Raw genomic sequence first — 13,359 nt, forward strand, 5'->3', positions numbered from 1 at the left:
TCTGGAGCTAATACCAGCTACTCCAGGAGTCGCTATAAAACTATTGGAGAAGAACGGCTGATATGGAAATCTACTTCAAATCGACTTATTTTGAGAGAAAGAGAAGTTTTTAGAGGGAAAGAGATTCTTTTTTAGAGGGAAAGAGATTCTTTTTTTAGAGGGAAAGAGATTCTTTTTTAAAGAGAAAGAGATTCTTTTTTAGAGAGAAAGAGAGGGAGGTATTTTAACAAACTAGAAATAAAATGTACTTAATTAGCCTATATATACATGTAACTAAAAAGTCAATTCAGCTTCTACTTAAAAGTAAAACTACGAGACAAACAAATAATTTGTAATGATTCTGATCTACTTTTTTGAGAGATAGAGGTTCTTTTTAGAGAGAAAGAGAGAGGGAGAGAGAGAGAGGTGATTTAACTGACTAGAAAGTACTTGTAATCAGCCTATATATACATGTAAATGATGTAACTAAAACTCAGCTTATACTTGAATTTAAACTATGTTTTTATAGAATACAGAAAATTAACTTGAAATGATCCTGATCAATTTTTTGAGAGAAAGAGAGGTTCTTTTTTAGAGTGAAAGAGGTTATTTTTTAGAGAGAAAGGGAAGTATTGTAACAAACTAGAAATAAAATGTATGTTTAAAAAATTATACAACTATAACACTAACTTCTGAGCATTAAAATAAGCATCCCCCATTTTTAGTTTCAAATCATCAGCCTTTAAAATATTAGAGAGGTAGCATGGTGCACACTGGTTATGGTACAAGTGGATTAGTGAGAGCTAAGCGAGGTTTAACGAAGCTGTTTGCGGGCATGTGGGGCATTTAACATGTATTATCAAGCGTCACTCGACAACCGTTTCCTCACACCAGTGATTGCTGGTTCACTTGTTTCTGTGGCTAGTGTGTGCCTTGTTTACCTAGTGATGAGTTAATGCTAGTTGGTATGGTTGATACTGGTGGACTGGTGGGCACTGGTGGCATGAGGGCTGGTGAGTGCTGTAGTGTCTACCTGGGATTTAAGCCACGGCATATCACAACTGAACAAATTGCATATGATAGCATGACGTTCATAAGGTTAGATCTCCAAGCTTTTCCCTGTGTTAATCTACAAGTGCTCATCAGTTTCTTGTGTTATTGGTGTTTGCTATGTGTTGCCAGTGTTAGCTGTATTTGCTAGTATCCACTTGTCACTCTAGAACAGAGCATAATAATAAAACAATAATATTTGAATTTTAAACTGAAAATTAAAATTCAAAAACCTACATGTACAAGATTGTTCCGGTATCGTGGATTGTTCCGGTATTGTGGAGCGTGATTGCATACTGAAGCTGGTTCCAGAATAATTGAAGTGTGCTTGATACTAAAGCTGGTTCCAGTATGAATGAAGGAGTGTACTTGATACTAAAGCTGGTTCCAGTATGAATGAAGGAGCGTGCTTGATACTGAAGCTGGTTCCAGTATGAATGAAGGAGTGTACTTGATACTAAAGCTGGTTCCAGAATGAATGAAGGAGTGTACTTGATACTGAAGCTGGTTCCAGTATGAATGAAGGAGTGTACTTGATACTGAAGCTGGTTCCAGTATGAATGAAGGAGTGTACTTGATACTGAAGCTGGTTCCAGTATGAATGAAGGAGCGTACTTGATACTAAAGCTGGTTCCAGAATGAATGAAGGAGTGTACTTGATACTGAAGCTGGTTCCAGAATGAATGAAGGAGTGTACTTGATACTAAAGCTGGTTCCAGTATGAATGAAGGAGTGTACTTGATACTGAAGCTGGTTCCAGTATGAATGAAGGAGTGTACTTGATACTGAAGCTGGTTCCAGTATGAATGAGGGAGCGTACTTGATACTAAAGCTGGTTCCAGAATGAATGAAGGAGTGTACTTGATACTGAAGCTGGTTCCAGTATGAATGAAGGAGCGTACTTGATACTAAAGCTGGTTCCAGAATGAATGAAGGAGTGTACTTGATACTAAAGCTGGTTCCAGAATGAATGAAGGAGTGTACTTGATACTGAAGCTGGTTCCAGAATGAATGAAGGAGTGTACTTGATACTAAAGCTGGTTCCAGTATGAATGAAGGAGCGTGCTTGATACTAAAGCTGGTTCCAGTATGAATGAAGGAGTGTACTTGATACTAAAGCTGGTTCCAGTATGAATGAAGGAGCGTGCTTGATACTGAAGCTGGTTCCAGTATGAATGAAGGAGTGTACTTGATACTAAAGCTGGTTCCAGAATGAATGAAGGAGTGTACTTGATACTGAAGCTGGTTCCAGTATGAATGAAGGAGTGTACTTGATACTGAAGCTGGTTCCAGTATGAATGAAGGAGCGTGCTTGAAATTGAACATCATCATATATAATCTACACCTTCATTTGAGAGAAAGAGAAGTTTTTTAGAGGGAAAGAGATTTTTAGAGAGAAAGAGAGAGGGTATTTTAATTTTTATAGACATAAAATGTATTAATTTGAAGTACTTGTAATGAGCCTGTATATGCATTGTACATGTAACTAAAACTCAGCTTTTACTAAAACTTAAAACTTCAAGACAAAAAACTACTTGTAAACTCTTTTCAAGAGAAAGAGATTATTTGTAGAGAGAAAGAGATTATTTTTTGAGTGAAAGAGAGTGAGGTACATAACGTATTATAGCAAGCTATAAAAATGCCTAAAATAACTACCGTACAGAAGGAAATTTTGGAGGGACTAAATTTTGGCGAATTGCTAAATTTTGGTGATTGGCGAATTTTAATTTGGCGAATTTGTGGCCACGTGCCATTGAGCATGCGTATAATGGCTCAAAATGGCGAATGTTTATTTTGGCGAATGGCTATCAAAACGCCAAATTCGCCAAATTTAACTACCTCCAAAATTTCCTTCCATACGGTATTATAGCTAAAACAACACTTTTAAGTGTAGAATCTAGAAGTCACATTTGAGAGAAAGAGGTGCTTTTTTAGAGAGAAAATGAGAGAGGTATTGTGAGCCTATGTATGCATTGTGCATGTAACTAAAACTCAGCTTTCCATTTAAAATTTTCAATGATTAAATCTATTAACAATATCTGCATGACACTATCACCAGTCAATCAAATGTACTATAATTTTGTTCCTGTTTGAGGACTGGAGGAGAGACAGGGAGTTTAACTGAGAGATTTGTGTGATCACTATCATCAATCATCATCAATTTTTGAGAGAGAGAGAGAGGAAGGGGAAGCTTGGCAGAAGACTTCAACTTCTTTTTAATCTCATAATTCTCTTCTTATGGAGGCATCATTCATCATCTTGGGATAATTCTTCATGTCCTTGTCATGAGAGCTTGTCAAGAACATTTGGACTACTTCTACAAAAACAACACTAGCTGTAGTAACATCCAGTAACTATGCAACCTGTCTACTTATAGGAATCAACAGCTCTACACTATAGCACTCTTCAATCAACCAATTCTTCATCTAATAACTGATTCGGTAGCTCTCAACCTGTCTGCTTCACCAGCTCTACACTACAACATTCTTGAATCATTTCCTCAAGCAATTCTTCAGTTTCCAGTTAACCTACTCTAACAATCAGTTCTTTATCTTCTGCTAGTGTTATTTACAAGAGAAGGAGCTACTGAATCATGATGAACTGAACTATTCTTCTCTCTTCTCCTCCTTTTCTATCTTTTCTTTATTCCTCTTTTCTTAATTCCCCTCTTATTTCTAATACTTCAATGCTACCTTTCCTCTTAAATAGTTAGTACTTGTACTCATAATTAATATTAGTACATGTAATTAAATACTTAAAGTACATGTAATTAACTAATAATAGTACATGTACACTTAAATACATATTAAATAGTATAGTACATGTACTTCAATATAATTATATTGCTGCTTCCTTCCTTTAGCTAGCTCCTGGGGCGGGTTGGGCCTATTGAAGACATTAGCCTTTAAGAGAGAGAGGGAGAGAGAGAGACAGCTACTTGATAGGAGTTTCAAAGAAGAACAAAGCCTGAAGACGAGAGCATCAAAGAGAGAGAGAGAGAGTGAGAGAGACAGGCAGGAGGAGCTGAGGGAAATCAGTATTGCTAATTCATGTGAGTTGGTTATTGAGAGAGGGAGGGAGGGGGGAATCGTGTTCAAGAGATTAACATGTTAACTTACTTTCTCCATTCAATTTTTAGGAGGACCTAAAGAATAGCAATAAAATTAAAATTCATGTAAGTGGGTTATTGGAGAGGGGAGGGAGGGAGGGAGTGTGTTTGGAAGATACACATATTGACTTTTTTCTTTGTTTGATTTTAGGAGCTATATAAAGGTAGTGGGTTTCAAGTCTTTCTGAAGTCTTTGATGTCCTTGTGAAAGTCCAAATCAAGTCACTGGAGGGCCCTCTTGTGTGTTGGAGTCTAATATTAATCTTTGGGGCATGGAGTATAAAGAAGATTTCAGAGCAAGTTGTTATTGTATCATTGATTATTGTAATGCTAGTTAGGATTGCCTGTAGCTAGTAATTGTGACTAATATCTAATCCTCTACTTAATTATATTATTGTCTGTAGCTGCATGAGTCCATGATATTGTTATTGGTGAATCCCTTACAGTGATTCTGTTAAGATCAATATGGTAGGAGGCAGGACTCCATAGATTATATGTGAATGGTATGGTATAATATATGGTATGGTATAATATGGTATGGTATGGTATAATATGGTATGGTAAAGAAGTTATAGGAACAATGTAACTAATGTGTAGCCAAATGTATGTGAATTCCTATTTAATTGTACATATTTTGTTTGGTTTTGTAACGGTCCTAAACATGACGTTAAACTGTTTCTAAGTTTAGGGTCCTAAACATGACGTTAAACTGTTTCTAAGTTTCGGGTCCTAAACATGACGCTAAACTGTTTCTTAAGTTTAGCTATTATTGGTGTGTTTGTATTATACTAATTGGTTGTCCCTTACTGATTCCGTATGTATGTACTTGTGCCCATGACTAGGGGACAGAGTCCCTTGATGTTTCACATTATTGTTTTTAATATGTTAGTGTCTGCATGTACACATATGCATGATAATATATTAATGTTTTTCTGTTTGTGTTGGTACACGTGTCCTCACGTAGCGTAAGATCGTAACGTCTCCTGGTCTCCAGTCTTACTGTCTCTTGACAATGTTTGTTCTTAATTAAATAATTATTCTTGATTAATATACATATTGTGTGGTAAATTGTGTATTAATATTATTCTTATTATGTTAAAGGTTGTAGAGGTTACCATATTAGACAGTAATGGTAGGAGGAGGTAGTAATAGGTCATTAGATAATGGTACAGTATTAAGATAACTTGTCTTACATTGTGTATACAATATAAGTTGTAGGTATAGGTAATATGGTATGGTATTAAGATAGGAATGTATTTGTATATAGCAAGGTTAATATGGTATAGGTATCATTGTGTCATATTAAGGTTCATAGGTTGATAAGTTAATGTAGGTATAAATATATTGGCATGGTATTATAAGATAAGAATGTACTTTTATAGCAAGGTTAATATGGTATACATGTACATGTAGGTATCATTGTGTAATTTAAAGGTCATAGGTATAGTAGGAGAAATTAGAAGGGTACAGGTTATATAGTGTAGGTATAGTAGTAGAAATTATAGATAACATGTAGTTATACCTAGGATATAGGCTATAGTGTAGAAATTAGAAGGTAGTTATAGGTATAGTGTAGGTATTGTAGTAGAAATTAGGAAGCAGGTATAGTTATCATTAGGTTATAGTATAGGTATTGTATAGTAGAAATAGAAAGTAGTTATAATAGAAATTAAGAAACAGGTAGTTGTGTAGGATACAGGTTATATAGTGTAGGGTATAGGTTATAGATCTAGGTTTTATTATTTTTTACTATTTTTTACAGCTACTATTTTAAAGACTATTAAAGAAGATATCTAATTTAAAAGAGTTACGTATCAATAATGTATGATTTAGCTCTATATATTTCCTACTAGATACTGTGTCACGTGACATGCATTATGAAGGATAAAGGATATCAAGTTTTGTATCCATTAGCATTGTCATAGTGACTCCTTTACATTTCTCACTAGGGATTGAAAGACTATAATGAGAAGATATAAGGCATAGTGTCAATGTATTCTTTGTATTAACCTTTCTTTGTTAGATTATTAAATAATGGAATCATTTTTTTGAAAGACTAACAATCAAATTTGTAAATATAGTATCAATAATGTCTTGTATTATTAACCTTTCTTTGTTAAGATAAATGTTTTTCAACAATGGACACCAAGACTATCAAGTTCCTGTTTAAAGATGAAAGATTTTAAAGTATAGTGTTAAGGTACATATTTTTTTAAATGAAGCACCAAGTTCCTATTTGAAAGACTCAAGATTTTACAGTATAGTATCAATAATGCCATTTAACCTTTCTCTTTGTTAAGATAAATATATTTTTAAAATGAACGCCAAGACTACCAAGCCTTAATTTGTTTGAAAGATGTGTTAAGGTAAATACTTTTAAGAATGGAACAACAAGTCCCTGTTTGAAAGACTCAAGATCATGTTACAGTATATCAATAGTGTCATGTATTAATCTTTCTCTTTGTTTATCAAGTTCCTGTTAAAGGTTGAAGTCCATTCAGTTAGTGTTAATATACATTGTTAACTATCATTACAGGTTGGGCAGCAATGTAGTGCAGCCTCCACGTGGCGCTGCCTGGGATCACTAGTGGCTACTACTGCTAGTGATGCTAAGAGCACTACACACAAGAAGAATATAACAAGACTGTACTAACAGTAACTAGTCACACTGAATCTTAATATTATTATCATTGATAGGTTCAAGTTGAAATAAAGATGAAATGTCAAGTCATGTAATACTAAAGAAACAAGAGATTTATGAAGACACAAACATTGTTGACACTTCCTCTTCATTTACTATTTAGATATTCATTCATTAATATTTTGCTAATTTTTTTAAACAATTACTTTACATTGTGATTGAATATAATAGCGATTTACATACAGAGCACCTGTTATTAGCTAATGCTATAATTATAGCCTAAATTAGCTAAAAGCAAATATATACATAAATGCATGGAATAAATGCAATTACTGATGAATAATGACATTACTATGGCATTAACATGAGGCTAGCTGACATTAACTATGTCAACAACACATTTGATATTATCTTTTCCAGTACAGTTTGAAATGTCAAGCAGTACAATTACTGAAGTCTCAAACAAGAGGATTAACAACATAAGCACTGACAGTTCTATTCCTTTACCAGTGGTATATTGAAAGATGGGCATAGCACAGGATATAAGGACAAGCGGAAATACCAACACTAATGAGCGAGTAAATACATATACATGTACTTATTTTGTGTAGAAATTTTAAAGTGATTCCAATCAAAATTGAATTTTTTATGATTTGAAGTTTTTACATTCTGCTGCAATTTTGTGTTTAAATTTAAAAGTATAAAGAACAAGAATATCAGAACACTAACAAACAAAAATGGGAGAAGACAAAAGAATTATTATTATAATATTGGTTAGATAAAGAGATACACAAAATATATTAAAATATCAACTAAAATGTAGCAGTAATAATTAAAATATCAAAAACACAAACAATTTAATGAAATCTTTATACTAAAATAATAGAAAACTAACTAAAAGCAGCAGTAATAATTAGAATATCAAAAATACAAACAATTAATCAAATCTTCATCCTTTTCAATGACTCTATTACTTGAGCCATAGTAGGACGAGCTCTAGGATTAGCATTAAGTCCTCTTTGTATGAGAGACTTCATATCAGACCAGGAGACACTACCAGATTGTACTTCTCTCTCTGCTGTCGTCATTTCTGGGGGAGAACACAAATTCATTTCCATAAGGAGAACAGAGTAACTGTAGACATCCATTGCTGGACTGTGTTGATCAGGAATAGGAGCTTCTGGTGCAGCATATGCAACATTGCCTGGCATAACAGTACCAGTACTGTCAACTTGTACTAATTTAGCTGTACCATAATCAGCTACTTTAGCTTCATAACCAGCAGGTCCAGTGCAAGGCTTTAATAATACGTTAGGACTGCTCACATCTCTGTGAATAATAGGTTGGGGCTTAAACAGGTGAAGGTAGTTGAGGCCTAAAGCTACATCTTGAGCAATACTCAGAATCTGTTGATTGGTTAATTGGTTTCTGCGAAGCTCCTGATTAAGACTAGTGCTCAGCAGCTCAGTCAAGATGAGAGGATTACCCACTTTAGTTGCACCAATAAACTGGACCAGGTTAGGATGACGTACTCGTGATGCTATACTCATTTCCCTGGAGAAGAGACCTCGATTGTAATTTGAGATGATGATGTTATGAAGTGACTTGACAGCTACTCTTAAACCTCTAAAGATACCAACTGTAACAACAGCATAAGATCCTCTTCCTAACTCCTCCTTTGTCAAAGTCACCTCATCTTTATTAATAGCCCAGTGATCATCAGTAAGTGCTTGTTGCTGGTACCTACAAACTACCTCTTGAGACTGACGTAGCTCCCTATCCTTCTCCTGTAGCTCCCTATCCTTCTCAAGTATCACAGAATCCTTCTGTCGTAATGTCTCCTCTTTCTCCTGTAGTACTATCTGATGCTCTCCATCCTTCTGCTGTATTAATAGATCCTTCTCCTGAAGTACTGCCTGATGACCTATATCTTTCTCCTGTACCTCCTTATCCTTTTCAAGTATCACAATATCCTTTTGCTGTAGTGCCTCCTCTTTCTCCTGTAGCTGTCTATCCTTACCCTGTAGTACCACCTGATGCTCTCTAATCTTCTGAAGTAGCTCCCTATTCTTCTCCTGTAGCTTTCTATCCTTCTGTTGTAACAATAGATCCTTCTCCTGTAGCTTTCTATCCTTCTGTTGTATCAATAGATCCTTCTCCTGCAGTACCACCTGATGCTCCCTATCCTTCTCGTATAGCTGATGACGATATCTTCTTATTTTTTGATCTTTCTTTGCTTCTTCTCTTTCCTTCTGCTCCAATTGTTGATGATAAACTTGTGCTTCTCTCTCCTTTTCTTTCTCCTTCTCTTTAAGACTCTTCATAAGAGCTTGTACGGTTTGCTCAATTTCGGCTGTATCTCCTTTTCTTGGTTTCTGGTACTCCTCCAACCATATTCTTCTTCCTGTCTGTAGTTGCTGCTGATACTTCTTCTTGTATTCTTCATTACTCATACCATTGGTATCTAATGTATCACCTACTGTCCATTCTCCTTTACTGTTAGTAACTAAAATACAATATTAAAAATAATTTTAATTAGAGGGTACGTCAAAGGATATAGTTATAATTGGGGTGAGCCTGAGCGAGCCCCACATAAACAAGACGAGTATGTGTGCTTGTTTGTTTGTTAGTACACGTACGTCACCCCTATTTATCTGTATGAAAAATTTTCTACTTTTTAACAAACTTGATATTTCATTAAAAATGGGTGTGGTCACAGTGAAATAAAATGGCGGCCCAGTATCATAACTGGAAATTCAGGCTTGCAAGACTAATTCGACTGTAGTGTACTGCTATCCAAATGCAGCAAGGAAGGTTAAGAAAGCAGACATGCCATGTTCTTCATTGATGTAAATAACTCTGATGAAGTGAATGTCAGTCACAGCCTGCATGAGCCTGAAGTTGAACTAACTTCATGAACTTAGAGCATGCAAGAAGCCAAAAACTACATTCCTACAGTTGCCCTATCTAGCTTTATCATTTGTGCAATGACTGCTTATAGCTAACTTTAATGCTTGCTAAATGCTATAAGCAAGGTAGCTTTAATTGTTGTAGAGAATTAAAGGTAGATTATCATCAAGAACTACTCCCATAATTCCATGAGCTCTGAGCCTGCTTAGTTGCACCACTCTAATATCTATTGCATAATCATGCTTTAGTATTGTATGTTAGTCTGTCAAGATCTATTGTATGTACATTGCTTTGCTTGCTTAGGCTCATCCCTTTAATGTTTTACATTCATCTAGTTATATTATAATTAATAATATACATTGGTAGGCGTGGCTAATACAAACCTAGTTCAGTTAACATAACAGTGTAAGGATTAGTGACTAATGTCCATCTCAAATACCCTCCAGCAGTTATTATCCAGATGCAATGAGGACTCATAATGAACACTGAGAGAGAATGACCCCATCTCTTACTAACAGAGTGAGGTACATCTAACTGTTAATAGAAATAAATTAATAATTTACATGTATCTCACTGTACAGATCAATCATTAATAGGGTTGGGCAATATCAAACAACTAATTATTGTCAATAATTACATGTACTAACTCAACAATGAAGATTAAATTAATCAACTAAATTACTAATAAATTGTTTACAATAAATTTTCAGACATTTCTTGAAAGAAAAGTAAGCATATTTACTTGTTCCGGTTTGAGGGTTGCCCTCAATGGAGTGACAATCTGTGACAACAAGGCACGTGCCGAATACCATATATGTAAATGGTAAATAAACGGTATTTTTATTGGATACTCAATATTATATTATTGTCAATAATTGTTTCTTAGCAATATTTTATAATTTCATTAATAAAAATATTGTATTGACAACTAAAATATCTAACATACCTTTATCCAGGAATGCTCAGTGATGTTAAAGATCCAACAATCATCTAATGTATCTTTATTCATATCAAACCCACCACTTATCACTAGCATAGGACAGTCTGATCCAGTTATAATAATAGCACCTGCATGAAAGTATCTACCAAAAGGCCATTGGTCTATTGCTTCGGGTTTCTTTATACACTGCCAGAGCTAAAAATAAAATAACCACACCTATTAACTATGACATGTATGTGTGTGTGTGCATACATTCAGTACACATAATTTAACATACCACAGTGCTGATTGATATTTCTAATATATAAATGTTGTTAGTAGCAGTTTCCTTATCATCATTAGTCTCTCGTCCACCAAATAGAACAGCTCTAGTGTTGTTGATCTTTTCAATGATGAAGTAAGAAGCAGGTGGTATACACTGACCAGCGATTAAAGGATTATTCCATTTTCCTAAATTATTATTATTAACATAACTTTAAATAGTAAAATAAAATATTACTTGATGATAGATTATAAATTGAGTGCTCATTAGTACGCCATGCTCCATTAGATAACTTATATTTATAATAAGGTAGTTTTACAGCTGGTTTGGATCCATACCCTCCTATCATTAGTAAATGGTGTACTCCATCATGTTCAAATGATATCATTCCACCATAAGCTCTCCTCATAACTGGTCTAGTTGCATCAGTTGGTTCTAATTCTCTCCATTGAAGACTAACAGTATCCAGTTGTGTAATACTGTTGCGATAGCAGTCGTCGTGGCCACACCATCCCCCAAAATAATACAATTGATCATTTATTGCAGTACAGGAGTATGCTCTCACTCCTAATGGAGGAGTACCAGTAGTAGCTCTAGTGATCCATTGACCAGTTGAAGGAGTAAAGTGCTGTATATTACTAGTGATCCTTCTCTTCTCTTCACTATCATGTACTTCGGGTAAACCGTCCTCTAGTTTACCAGCCCACACATACAGTGAATCATCTACTGATACAGTGCGGTGAAAGGCTCTTCCATTTAGTTGATCTATTATATATCAATGATTGACAGTACATGATACACATTATAGTACTTACTTTTAGAACCAAACAGCCAAGCCATCAGGCCTCGGCCTGCCGGCCAGGAGGACACTCAGGACATTCGACAGAATCGAGTCAATCGACACGGCTACTCACGTGATCTACTCTGAGTGGGCGTTGTTTGTATTTGTAGGTGAGCTCAATGAAGACTGCAGTAAAAAGATATCATGGCAGAAGTCCTTCATGATATGCATCAAAATACTTGAGCTGGTATTAATGATTAGCATTCCTTCCTCTAACTATAGGTTATAGGTTAGATTTTTGCTTGTGGCTCCAGTGGAGTAAATATCTAATGGAACATGCACCAAGCCCCTGCTGGAAAGATGAAAAATCAAAATTTCAATACCAAGTTCCTGTTAAAGGTTTAAGTCCATTCAGTTAGTGTCAATATATATTGTTAACTATCATTACAGGTTGGGTAGCAATGTAGTGCTGCCTCCACGTGGCTCTGCCTGGGATCACTAGTGGCTACTACTGCTAGTGATGCTAAGAGCACTACATACAAGAAGAATATAACAAGACTGTACTAACAGTAACTAGTCATACTGAATCTTAATATTATTGTCATTGATAGGTTCAAGTTGAAATAAAGATGAAATGTCAAGTGATGTAATACTAAAGAAACAAGAGATTTATGAAGACACAAACATTGTTGACACTTCCTCTTCATTTTACTATTTAGATATTCATTAATATTTTGCTAATTTTTTAAAACAATTATTTTACATTGTGATTGAATATAATAGCGATTTACATACAGAGCACCTGTTATAAGCTAATGCTATAATTAGCCTAAATTAGCTACAAGCAAATATATACATAAATGCATGGAATAAATGCAATTACTGATGAATAACGACATTACTATGGCATTAACATGAGGCTAGCTGACATTAACTATGTCAACAACACATTTGATATTATTTTTTCCAGTACAGTTTAAAATGTCAAGCAGTACAATTACTAAAGTCTCAAACAAGAGGATTAACGACATAAGCACTGACAGTTCTATTCCTTTACCAGTGGTATATTGAAAGATGGGCATAGCACAGGATATAAGGACAAGCGGAAATACCAACACTAATGAGAGAGTAAGTACCTACATACCATATATAAATACATGTATTTATGTTGTGTAGAAATTTTGAAGTGATTCCAATCAAAATTGAATTTTTTTATGAATTTGAAGTTTTTACATTCTGCTGCAATTTTGTGTTTAAATTTAAAAGTATAAATTTTTTTATAAAAAACAAGAATATCTGAACACTAACAAACAAAAATGGGAGAAGACAAAGAATCATTATAATATTGGTTAGATAAAGAGATACACAAAATATATTAAAATATCAACTAAAATGTAGCAGTAATAATTAAAATATCAAAAACACAAACAATTTAATGAAATCTTTATACTAAAATAATAGAAAACTAACTAAAAGGCAGCAGTAATAATTAGAATAGAAAAAATTCAAACAATTAATCAAATCTTCATCCTTTTCAATGACTCTATTACTTGAGCCATAGTAGGACGAGCTCTAGGATTAGCATTAAGTCCTCTTTGTATGAGAGACTTCATATCAGACCAGGAGACACTACCAGATTGTACTTCTCTCTCTGCTGTCGTCATTTCTGGGGAAGAACACAAATTCA

General features: G+C 34.6%; 2 protein-coding genes and 2 long non-coding RNA genes across 4 annotated transcripts in view; 2 read left to right on the forward strand and 2 right to left on the reverse strand.

The window, feature by feature from the left end:
• The first annotated feature begins 6,578 nt into the window (after window positions 1–6,578).
• Window positions 6,579–7,002, forward strand: LOC109585273 (uncharacterized). Its single transcript, XR_002186409.1, has 2 exons — window positions 6,579–6,793; window positions 6,836–7,002. It is a non-coding gene; the product is annotated as an uncharacterized LOC109585273 (long non-coding RNA).
• A 652-nt stretch (window positions 7,003–7,654) lies between these two features.
• Window positions 7,655–11,795, reverse strand: LOC105314131 (uncharacterized). Its single transcript, XM_020001272.1, has 6 exons — window positions 11,707–11,795; window positions 11,129–11,656; window positions 10,907–11,079; window positions 10,636–10,824; window positions 10,073–10,223; window positions 7,655–9,285 (listed from the first exon to the last, which is right to left on the reverse strand). The coding sequence occupies exons 1-6, from the start codon at window positions 11,729–11,731 to the stop codon at window positions 7,721–7,723; spliced, it is 2,631 nt and encodes an 876-aa protein (XP_019856831.1). The 5' UTR covers window positions 11,732–11,795; the 3' UTR covers window positions 7,655–7,720.
• A 9-nt stretch (window positions 11,796–11,804) lies between these two features.
• Window positions 11,805–12,242, forward strand: LOC109585275 (uncharacterized). Its single transcript, XR_002186411.1, has 2 exons — window positions 11,805–11,919; window positions 11,962–12,242. It is a non-coding gene; the product is annotated as an uncharacterized LOC109585275 (long non-coding RNA).
• Window positions 12,243–12,245: 3 nt separating this feature from the next.
• The window catches only part of LOC105314132 (probable serine/threonine-protein kinase DDB_G0271682), a 2,324-nt gene continuing 1,210 nt past the window's right edge, over window positions 12,246–13,359 (reverse strand). Inside the window, exon 2 of the mRNA XM_020001270.1 lies at window positions 12,246–12,324. Coding sequence (XP_019856829.1) covers window positions 12,246–12,324 — 79 coding nt within the window. The remainder of the gene's footprint in view (window positions 12,325–13,359) is intronic.

This window comes from Amphimedon queenslandica, unplaced genomic scaffold (assembly GCF_000090795.2).
Source record: "Amphimedon queenslandica unplaced genomic scaffold, v1.1 AMPQUscaffold_13093, whole genome shotgun sequence".
In the NCBI taxonomy this organism is placed as follows: domain Eukaryota; kingdom Metazoa; phylum Porifera; class Demospongiae; order Haplosclerida; family Niphatidae; genus Amphimedon; species Amphimedon queenslandica.

Excerpts from the sequence above, each read along its gene's own strand:
- LOC105314131 (XM_020001272.1), bottom strand. The coding sequence starts at position 11,731 with ATGGCTTGGCTGTTTGGTTCTAAAA. Across the intron at positions 11,080-11,128 it reads AATTTATAATCTATCATCAA|GAAAATGGAATAATCCTTTA; the intron begins GTAATATTTTAT and ends ATAATAATTTAG. Across the intron at positions 10,825-10,906 it reads AAATATCAATCAGCACTGTG|CTCTGGCAGTGTATAAAGAA; the intron begins GTATGTTAAATT and ends TTTTATTTTTAG.